The sequence below is a fragment of the Cryptomeria japonica genome, chromosome 7 (assembly GCF_030272615.1).
Source record: "Cryptomeria japonica chromosome 7, Sugi_1.0, whole genome shotgun sequence".
Classification (NCBI taxonomy): Eukaryota; Viridiplantae; Streptophyta; class Pinopsida; order Cupressales; family Cupressaceae; genus Cryptomeria; species Cryptomeria japonica.
Window position 1 is genome coordinate 627,093,867 of NC_081411.1, and position 11,591 is coordinate 627,105,457.

An 11,591-nucleotide genomic window follows, 5' to 3' on the forward strand; every position below is an offset into this window, starting at 1 on the left:
AAAGTACAAAGCCATGTCACACTTTTATAAAGGAAATGGTCAATGATGATTTAACTTTTTAAATTAAATCAATAGAAAGTGACATATATGTCTTGAATTTTGAAATGATGTAAACTAATAAAATTTACATTCTTTTGTCTATTTTATGTTTATAATTTTAACAAAAAATTTAAAAATTATTTGAATGTAGTTTTTTATAAAGTAAACACTAAATTTAGTTGTTGATAAAATGTTGAAATTGAAGTTACACAAGCCACCACACTTTATTTAGTAAATTTTATCTTTTTTTCTTCAATTTTTTTGTGTATATTGATAACTTGAAACTTTAGTGCATGGATATATTTTTTACTATTTTTAATTAACATATATTTTTTCAATAAAGTTGAAAAGTTGCGTGTGTTGAAATATAACTCTTTCCAATTCCCACCAGGTCTTTTTTCTTAATTATTTATCCAAATTAGAAAATAATTATATCATCTTGACATAGATTCTTTTCTCGACTACATCATATTTTTTTCAAATTTTTAAAATAAATTTTAGTATTTTTCCTTGATAAGATAATCAACCTTATATTTTAGTGTTGATGACCTATTCTCAATAAAAATAAAATATAAAATATAAAAACTAAATAAAATATTAAAAGATATAGATTTTGGAAAATCAACTCATAGATCTATAAAAGGGTATTTTTACATTTCAAAAAAATATTATTTATAAGAGTAGGAGTTGTTGAAACATCGAGTTTTTTCAAATTTTTATTTTTTTTGGTAACTAGACCCAAAGTGGTATAAAATATACATTCCCAATTGGAAAACTTGTGGCCCATATATAACTTAGCTATTATGAATCTATATAGACCATATGTTTGACTAAAATTAATTTTTAGTTAGAATTACTTAAATTCACTTGTGCTAATAAGTTGGCCTGAAACGTGATACAATTTTGTTCTTTTACCCTGAGCTCTAGGAAGTGTGCCTGAATGCATGTGCATTCCCCATTGCAATATTTTCACATACTACTACAGAGTATCATCTTACTGTGGGTAGGTTCCCACCGTGGTTTTTCCCTTTATTGGGTTTTCCACGTCAAAAATCTTGATGTTGTGTGTTAATTCACATATCTGTCTATTGCTGCAGTTTATCATTTTTGGTTTGAATTTTAATTTTTTGAGATTTGGTGGAGATTGATTCAACCCACCCCCCCTCTCAGTCTTCTTTCTTGATTTCTGCTAACAAGATGTTGCTACTCTAGGGGAGTAGTCAGTGTGAGATGTTCATATTTGTGAGTTTGTTCCAAGGGAGAGAGATTATCTGGTAAAAGGGGAGAGAATAATGATTTGTAAGAGTCTTTGGCATTGTTGTCAAAGAGGGATAGAATCATGTGAAAAACAACCTTATCTTGGAAGCTTTGTGTGCATGATCTAAGGGGGAGATTGTTGGTTTTATTTATTTCTTTGCATTAATTATTTTTCACATTCATATGTTGCCACCAATGCCAAAGGGGGAGATTATTGGATATTGTTGCTACTAGGATATGTTGTTGTCATTGATGTCAACACATTCCTATGTTTTGGTGATTGCAAAGAGTTGATCTGGTTGGTTTATCTATTTGATATGTTGAATCAACTAGACATACTTGATTCAATGTTGGTTTCATGATGCTAATTGGTGATTTGATCGAGTTATGGATTCCGATATGAGGATTGGTTTTTCAGTGTTTTGTATTGCAGTGTTGTGGTGTTTGATCCGATGTGCTCTGGTATGATTATATCTCGAGTTGTGGATTTGGGAGTGTTTGGGATGCTCATGTGTATCTTCAATTCAGATGGTCCATGATTTGGTGCTCTGCAAGTTATCTTTATAGTCCTAGTTGTTGTTGTTTGAGTGATCTTGAGTATTAGCATATTAATTGATGAAGATTTGATTAAGTGGTGTTGGTGCAACTATTGCGGATGGTTATAAAGTGCTTGTTGGTGTTTCCTAATCATGTCCTATTTGTTTTGTTGGGTTGTATTGATCTTTGTGTGCATTATTGAGGATTTTATGGGTCCGGTGATTTTGTTCATGTTATGCGACATTTTCGGTAGTGTAGCATGTTGCGGATGATCTTGGCAAGATTTATGGTGGCATTGCATGTTCAAGGAATTGATTTGGGTCCATTTTATGTTGACAACAGTATTGTATTGGTCTAGTGGTTGATCTATGTATCGTGTGATGTAATTTTGTAATTAGGTCTTGAGGGTTGAGTCGACCTTGTAGTCAAGGTTGATGATTTGTGTAAATAGAAATTATATTCATGTAATTTATGTATTTATGGTTATGTCTGCATTATCAGAGAGTGGTATATATGCGAACAATGGAATTGATCTTTCGGTGTGAAGTGTTGAGTAGATAATATTGTAGGGCAGATAAATGTGCTTAACCAGAATTGTCATTGAGCATTTGGAGATGCTCTTCTTTCAATTCATGTAAACCAGATTGCTGTCTGAATGTTCTTGTAAGGTAGTGAACCTTCCTTGAGGGTTGTAGCCTTTTGGGTTATCATATTTTGAGCAGTGAGCTCTAGGAAGTGTGCCTGGATGCATGTGCATTCCCCATTGTAATATTTACCCATACTACTACAGAGTATCATCTTATTGTGGGTAGGTTCCCACTGTAGGTTTTCCCTTAATTGGGTGTTCCATGTCAAAATCTTGGTGTTATGTGTGTCGTTGTTATTGTGCTTATCTTTGCTCTTGTTGCAATTGACTAGATTTGAAATTATGCTTAAATTGTCTAATCCAATAAAAACTGATTCACCCCCACTCTCAGTTTTCCTTCATTGTTGTTGCCAACAACTTCTAGGTACTATTTAAATGGCATGTTCATGATTTATTTTAACTGGCACTTATTTAGTGTTATCTCTAAAAACTACTAAGTGATTGCCTATAATTACCTACATATCTAGTTGTATAAGAACATTTTATTGATAGGTCATTGATAAAAAAAATTGGATAACAAATCCATCAACCCTTTTATTATAAATATTTTGTATTTGATATGGCTTACCATCTATGAGGATTTTAGCATACAAAAAGATTAGTTTTACTGTTTTATCCTCTAAGTGTAATCACATGAATAGTCATTATAAGTTCATCTCAATTATTCTCAATGTAGTAAGTCATCATACTCCCAACATGATATCTATTGTACCCATGGGAGTAATGAACATCAAGAAATCCAATTGATATTTACTCATGGTCAATTTGATGCTAATATGATATTCTCCAAAAAAATATATGGCGTACTTGCATCTCTAGTATGGAACTAAAATTTTAAACCTAGATATTTAAAACAAATTAAACTAGACACCAACTTGTTTTTTGGTAAAAGTGTGAATTCTTTTTCATTCTATAAATACTATCATGTGTTCTCTTTCTTCAAGAAATCCACTACCATAAGTGTTGATGGGGTGTTAGTTATAAAAAGTGCATGACATAAAAATGATTGATTGGATATTTCCAGATTCCCCATCAGTTAAATTCTAAATTTTTCTCCATTATATTCTTCCTCAATCAACCCTTTAATGTATAACAGTTTATTTTCAAAATATTTAGGTCATTTACTATATTTCTTATCACAATAAAATGTAAATCCTTTTCCCCTTTTCTTCATTTTTGAGAACTCAACTTAGTGTGTTGAGGGAATGATTGTGCTCAAAATATCTTCTCTTAGGATGTTGAACTCCCACCTTCAATAGCCTAAAAAAATCTTCACTAACTTGTGAGACGTGACAAATTAATTAGATATATAAGTAGGATAAAATATTCATACTCATGTTTGATGTGACCCTTCAAACCACCAAGAAATAAATCATTCAATCTCTCCTCTAGAATTTTTCTACTCACAAGGATAGATTCTACAATTATAAATATAATCCTTGTCTAATATTATTTGTCATCATTTATAAAAAATATTTGAAGTAGTTGTCCATACACTATTACTATAGTGTGATTGTATCACATTTGTACAGTAACTTATTTAGGCCTAGATATTACTCGTTACAAAAAACACCAATAAATTAGTTGATTTAATTTATTGAGAGTGAATTCATTGGAAACCCTAATTTAATAATAATCCCTTAAAAAAAATTTCTAAGTAATACCAAATATTGACTATATTATCTTGAGTATGTCATTGACCACCACCCTATAAATTAGGGAAAAATCATTGTAGCCTTAAGGGAAAATTTGTTGTAAACCCTAATTTTGTACTAATTCCTTAAAATTTACTCCAAATGAACTCACATTTAGACTATAGTACCTTCAATACAACCTTACAAAATAGTCCAAAATTTAGAAATAGATTACCAAATTGAGAGAGATATATGCTTCAAATTTGACCTCTTGAATAAAAAATTACCTTGATTCTTTCCTTTCAAGTGCCAATATCATGCTTTGATACCACTTATAATAACATTATTTGTACAAAAGAATAATATAGTGGGAAATATCGTGCAAGTAATTCTTAATACTTAAGAATAACAAGCCATTTCAAGGGAGCAAACCTCCAAAAGCCTCTAAGATGAAAACCATTTGTAATGTGATGATAACAATCTAATGTGCAACTCATATGTATATATAATTATGTCATGGATGTTACCATATGTTGACTTAACCACCTGCATAAAACTATATTAATGACCATATGACTTAATTAAGATTTATGGTAGCTGCAAGCCAACTACTCGTATCTCTTGGTATACTATAGGTTGAGGGATTATAAATCTCTATTTGATACACTTAAACAAATAGAAAACTACATCACACAAGAAATTCAAAAATCACTTTACACTCTACATTGATGGACCATTGTTTCAACAAAAAAATTCAATAAAAATAACAAAAACACATGATGGTAAAATATATGTCTAAATTCTTATTATCATCAATTGAAAATTGATAATAAATTATTAAATATCAAAAAATATACAAACTAGATGTTAGAGTTAATGGTGTACATTCATGAAATCCTAAAAAAATATATCTGTTGATGTTATGCCTTACGATAAAAGGTTACACATTCTAAGTGTAGCATCATAAATTGTCACTAGTCTAATTTACACCTCATGTTTGGGCTCCCACTTTAGCGTGTCTTATCTCTATCCCCTCTCTAGGTCTGATTTGACCCGATTCTCTAGCTTTGAGGCCATGAACACCCATTGGTTGGTCCCATAGTGAGGTACCCTTCCCCTTTGTGCCTTATCTTGGTCTTGTTTATAGAGAGACTAGGCTGTGGAACACCCTAGTCTGGACCATGGTGCCCTAAAATGCCATGGTCCCTCTCAATGGGGCCCTAATTTGAATTGGGGTAGGTATTGTATCTTCTTGTCAAAAATTGATCCCCGTGGCTACACATGACCATTGGAGATCAGCCCATTTGGTAAATCACCTAGGAAACCTTATATAAAAACATCTTATCAACCTATTTTCATCTAAGCAATCTAAGATTTCATCCCTAATATTTGTGCATCCGTGAAGTATTCATAATCAAGCATTTTCAGAGATCTTCAAGGTTGCATATTCATCCTTCAAGCATTGAGGAGCAAAATTACATCAATCTTGTGCAAGCATGTGTGTTTGATTAGAGTTTTTCATGTTCATGTGTTTTTCACGCCATTGCATTCCACATTTATGATTGCATTAAAAGAGAATTCCATCATCATCAACAATTGTGGATCTGAGGTATACCTATTCAACATTTATTTTAATATTTGCATTAATTCATTCAAGGTTAATTCCTAAACCAATGTTTGACTTAGGCAAATCCCTATTCCTAACATTTTTCCCTTTCTTTATGTGTGTAGGAAACAAGTGCAAAGTTGTACTCATGAGGATTGATAGAGTTTATAGAGACGAACAGGTTCAGCTTTTGATGATAGAAAATTCAAAGGACCATGGCAAATTGATACTACCTAGTCCCAAAAAATTAGGTCAAACTTCTGAGAGAAAATTCTAGACATCTTATTCTACCTAGATCTAGGTTAGTGGCTCTGTGGAACATTTGTAGCTTATTGTTTCTATCAAAATACTTCAATTATCACCTATTTTACTCTAACTTCAATCAATCCAATTCAATCCTTGGAAAGAGGAAGTCAAACCCTAATCTAGGTGAATCTAATTAGAATTCCCAACCCTTCCTCAATAGGATTGAGGCTAGATCTATTAGGTTTACCTCACTTTCCCATTGTTTTGGTCAATTTGGGATTGTTTGTGGTTTTATCATTGAAACCCTAATTTACAAATTTGCACCATCACACTAAGATAATATAAATACATTGAAAACTAACTAAAATGATTCAAAAATTCAATTTAAAAATAAATGTAACTTGATTTCATAAAAGAAATCTACAAATAACTAGTTTACATTGTTCTTAAATTCTTGACAATTTGTTTAGTATAATTGACAAAATGTGTTCAATACTAATTTTGGTGATGGAATAATGTTGAAGAGTGAGATACATCATCAGGCTTTTACTTGAGGTAAAAGTGCATGCTTCATCCTTTCACCCCCTTGTTTATTCTCATTGTTGACCTTGTTGTAAATACATTTTCTTAATGCTTATTTATCCTATTTTGTGTACATGATGACCTTAACCCTAAACCCCTTGGACTTTTTCCTTTCTAAATTAGATCACAAGAGCAAATATGTCTCATAGATAGGATAGCCCCTACAACCTTGTCTTCCTAATTCAAATTTAATTTCCTACCTTCCCAAGATGACCTTTTTCAATAGTTGATGATTACTAGTTGGCTTGCACACTCAAATTATTGAATGAAACACAAAAGATCTTATGAATAAAGATAAGTTCTAAATCATTTGTAAGTTATCAATAGTATTATTATATTAATATAAAGAACTGTAAGGTTTGCATCAACATAATATCACAACATGCTACATTTATTTGTAATCACATATAATTAAATAATTTATTTGACATAATTTTGATCGTTTATATTCACAAAAGACTCATTTGAAATCGCAAACTTTTCCTCTCACCTCATTGAAATTTTTTTTTAACACTAAACTATATACATGTTAAAAAAAATAAAAAGTCAATAACAACAAAGAATAAGGATCTCCAAAACTCATGCATGACATAGGAATGGATTAAAAAATAGCTAAAATAAAATATCTATTATGTTCAAAAAACAATTTGGATATTTTATTACTAATTGGTTTGCACACTGAAATTAATGAATGGAATGCAAAATCTATCTTATGCTCAAAGATAAGACCTAGATCATTTGTAACTTATCAAAACTATTATTATATTAGTATAAAACATTACAAAATTTGCATCAACATGATATTAAAATATGTTGTATTGATTTTGTCATCATATATTATTATATCATTTATTTGATTCGTCATCATATATAATTACATCATCCATTTTGGAATTTTAATAATCGATATTAACAAAAGACTTATTTGAATCGCAAACTTTTCTTCTCAACTCATTAGATTTCAAAGTTTTTTAACACTGCAAATATCTATAAAAGTGAACAAAAGTTAAAAATCAATAATAACAAAGGACAAGACTTTGCAAAATTTATAGGAATGGATTAAAAATTACCAAAACAAAACAAAACAAATAAAAGAAAAGAAAAAAAAAGAGGAGAAAACAACTATTATAGATAAATGTGTGTTGTTCTTCCCCCTCCTAGAAATGGATAAGGAATAAGCAAAGCAATGAACACAAAGTCTAGGATTAAGCCAAACCTTTCCATTCGTAATGCTTGCCTACTATAGTAGTTATAGATCAAATGTGTTGTTCTCCCTTTTATACCTAACACCAGAACAAATAAATAATAAAAATAAGCAAAGCAATTAGCACGCACTTATTAGAAAAGCACATAGATATAACACTACCTAGGCAATGATAGATGGAGTTAGGAGCCAAGATGAAAAAGTAAGAGGATATATTTTGATTATAGAGGCATTTTTCATTTAGGGCTTATGATTGAGTGAAAAGTGAAAAATGTTAGGGAGGTAGTGTTTAGAGCAAGTTGGCCACGTTGTACAGCAGTCAGAAATAGAAAAGATGCCATAAAATAAAAGAAGTGGCTTAACTAAATTTGGTGGGCGACTTAGACCGTTGTGTAAAATGGAACTTCAAAAATGGAAAGGAGGAAGCAAAAGTAGGCTAATGTTTTTTCAACTTCAAAACTAGGTATACAAGCACGTAAAACGAGAAAGGAGAGGAGAGGAGAGAAAGATAGGTGATATTTAAGGGAACTGGGGTTTGAATGAGATGGCAGCATGCCCGAGGGAAGTGAGGGACAAAAGTATGTTTGGTTGCAGCTAAAATAATCCAATCATTTACGGGCTATGTCAACGCGAGAGCGGTATTAAATAATAATAAAAATAATAGTGTGTTGTGGTAGACAGACGCGGTTTGCCTCACTGCAAATTGCAATGTGTGCAGTGTGGCCCCCGCAGAAAGTTGAAGAGCAGTTTGGTGGTTTTGGAGTCGAAGGAATCTGCAGTGCAGTGCAGGGCAATTAATGGCGGTGGAGAAACGAATCACGAAGATGTTCTTCCTGACGACTGACCGCGACTGTTTACAGCGGTTTTGGGTATAATAATAATGGGCGGTATTGGTATTGGTGTGGGTATCTATATAGTGTGGTGAGGGAGAGGATGATATATTAATTTTTAGCTAAAAGTCAGCGCCGTCTAGTGTACACAAAGAGAAGGAACATCTCTGTTTCTGTTTGTGGTTCTGGTTCTGGTTCTGGTCTGAGTTTCTGGTCTGACTCTGAGAGAAGCTCAGAAGCCTATGTGTGTTGTCTGAACTAGGCAGAAAGGAAGTTTTTTTTTGATCGGGTACACGTGAAGATTTTGGTGTTTATTTCTCTGGGATAATTTGGCGGCGGTTTTAGGTGTTGGATTGATGCCAAAGGTATCGTTTTGTTGTTGGCTTGGCACTTAGGATTTGGTTTTGGGGACGGGGGATTTGTGTGGATTTGTGTGAGGAGGATTTTTGGGGTGTGGAGGATGTGTAGCCTGTGGAAGACGATGGAGGAGAGTGATGATGGAGATCTGGAGGCGGTTGTGAGAGGGTATAGCAGGATGAATCCCTACAATTGGCAGCCTGTGTCGACGGCGGGATTCGATCCCGGGTTGAGCTTTAGGTCGTCTGCTGCTATGATGTTCCCCAATTTGATGACCATGACTGCGCCGGCTTCTCCCGTGGGAATGGATCTACAGGATTTGTGTAGGCCTTTTTATGGTGATGGAAATGGCAGTATGCTCAGATCCGCTTCTTCGTGTTCTTCGTTAATGTTCGAGAGCATGGAAGTGAACGCCGCGTCTTCTTCAATCTTTGCTGCTGAGTCGTCGCCGCCGCCTTCGGCAGCCGCCTCCATCAGAAAGCTTGGCGAGATAAAGGAGGAAAAGAGTCTGGAAATAAGCCCTAGAGTTCCTGAGGTCCTGGGTTCGAAACCGGTTAAGGTCGAGGGGCTGAAAGAGTGCGATGGCTCTTCGTCTTCCTTGTCTCAGGCTTTGGACAACGGCGGGACTGCTCAGCCGGTTTCCAAAGCCCAAGGGTCCAAGAGAAGGTGAGCATGTCTTTGCGGCAAAGATTGTTAAAGATTTCTCGTTTCTGCCATGCGAGAGGGTTTTGACGGATTATTTTTGAAAATATTTGCAGGAAATCGCAGCAAAAGAGGATTGTGTGTGTTCCAGCGGCGGCAGGGAGTAATCGGCCGAGCGGCGAGAGCCTTCCTTCTGATCTGTGGGCGTGGCGAAAATACGGGCAGAAGCCTATTAAGGGTTCTCCGTATCCCAGGTAAGGCCATATCTGATTTTGACTCAGAAAAGCGAAATTCTTTTCAGCTTGTTGAGGACATCAATTCAATTGCTGTAAATGAAAATGAATAAAAGGAAAGAAAACGCAACTGTCTGTGGAACATATCCGTGTGAATTATTCGATACAGCTCTGAGGTATTATAACAGTTGGAAAAGTGCTGGAAAATTTTAAAAAAGAAACTGTAGATTCGGCATAGCTACGATTCTTTAACACCTTTGGTATAAATATCAATAGGGCGCGCAAATAAATTACACAAATTTTTTTTTCTTTTTTGATAATTTAGTGGCGCTTGGAATTCCAATCAATGTACACAACTTTTTGCTGACATTGGCAATCAATCGATTTGTTTATTGATGTGATTCTCTGCTTTATGCTTTTTACTGTGACTAGCGCTATGAATCGATTCACTCAATGTGACCAAAAGTGTTTTTCCTTTTCTGTGTTTTGTTCCTGTGATTGACAGGGGTTACTACAGGTGCAGCAGCTCCAAGGGTTGCTCGGCCCGGAAACAGGTGGAAAGGAGCCGAACGGATCCCACCATGCTGGTCATCACATACACGTCAGATCATAATCATCCCTGGCCAACGCACAGAAATGCTCTTGCAGGCTCCACCCGCCAAACCCCATCGGAAAAGAATGCTCCGGCCGAATCTCGAGCACAGAAGCAAGAGAATTCAGACACAATCATAATGCCCGAGAATAATCCCGACGGAGAGAATAATACTAACAACAATGACAGTACTACCAGTGCCTTTTCTGTTGCCGGCGGCGGGGGTTCGATTTCTTCGGCGGACGGGGAGAATTTGAGCAGCAGCATGATACAGGATGATCATGACCCGGCGGCGGTGGCTGAGCTGCGAAATCTTTTCAGGCCGGAGGATGATTTCTTCGCCGAGTTAGGCGAGCTGCCGGAGCCTCTCAATATTTTTTCCCGGCAGCATTTTGACGATGACAAATCTGACGAGGAAGAAGCAGCCAGCTCAGTGGTCGACCCCTTCAATCTATTCAACTGGTCTTCTCTCAACCCCACTCCTTCCCCGTTTATAGACACTAAAACAGCTATGTGATGTACTGTAATCATGACGCCATGAATCATGATCATCGCAAAACAACAGCTCTATTTAATTGCATATCTGTTCTTTCTTTTCTTTCTTTCTCTTCTTCTTCTTCTTCTTCTTCCTTTAGTACTTGTATACGAATCCAATGCAATGAGACATCGTATTTTTAAATACCAGGCGGGTCGAAGAAACGCCCATTTAAAAAAAAACAACCGTCTCCAGCGGGACTTTTGTATCTCACTGGTCGCGGTTTCGATTCGCAATGCATTGCATTTCGTATGCGTATTATATGTGTACACTGTCACAGAGAAGCCTTTGCCGCTTCCTAATGTTTCGAGCAAAATGTGTATACTTTCTCGAGCGACCATGTTTCTAATCTAGCATTAATTTCTGTCTGTATATATACATACTCCTATTTCTTGCACCTTCTTGGTTTAATTTCATTTCATGCCTCCATTAAAAGCTCAGAGTAGCACGGATTCGAATTTCTGTCAGATGTTGCTATAATTGACATTGACAGAGTATAATATCTCAATAAGTGTGTCTTCTGTGTGCATGGATTTGGTGTGAGGAGAAACGAAGTCTACGTGAAACTTTTTGGGCAGGATTTTCTTTCGATGGGACGGACAGTGGAGTTGAGTTGAGTCATCCAAGAAAACTTGACAAGCCTTGTAAAGT

The 11,591-nt window shown here is 34.9% G+C and overlaps 1 protein-coding gene across 1 annotated transcript; it reads left to right on the forward strand.

Moving 5' to 3' along the window:
* Nucleotides 1-8,360: 8,360 nt before the first annotated feature.
* On the forward strand, nucleotides 8,361-11,277 carry LOC131032627 (probable WRKY transcription factor 29). The gene is made up of 3 exons (XM_057963644.2): nucleotides 8,361-9,604; nucleotides 9,697-9,834; nucleotides 10,319-11,277. The coding sequence occupies exons 1-3, from the start codon at nucleotides 9,042-9,044 to the stop codon at nucleotides 10,920-10,922; spliced, it is 1,305 nt and encodes a 434-aa protein (XP_057819627.2). The 5' UTR covers nucleotides 8,361-9,041; the 3' UTR covers nucleotides 10,923-11,277.
* The last annotated feature ends 314 nt before the right edge of the window (nucleotides 11,278-11,591 follow it).

Excerpts from the sequence above, each read along its gene's own strand:
- LOC131032627 (XM_057963644.2), top strand. The coding sequence starts at position 9,042 with ATGTGTAGCCTGTGGAAGACGATGGAGGAGAGTGATGATGGAGATCTG. Across the intron at positions 9,605-9,696 it reads GCCCAAGGGTCCAAGAGAAG|GAAATCGCAGCAAAAGAGGA; the intron begins GTGAGCATGTCT and ends AAATATTTGCAG. Across the intron at positions 9,835-10,318 it reads AAGGGTTCTCCGTATCCCAG|GGGTTACTACAGGTGCAGCA; the intron begins GTAAGGCCATAT and ends TGTGATTGACAG.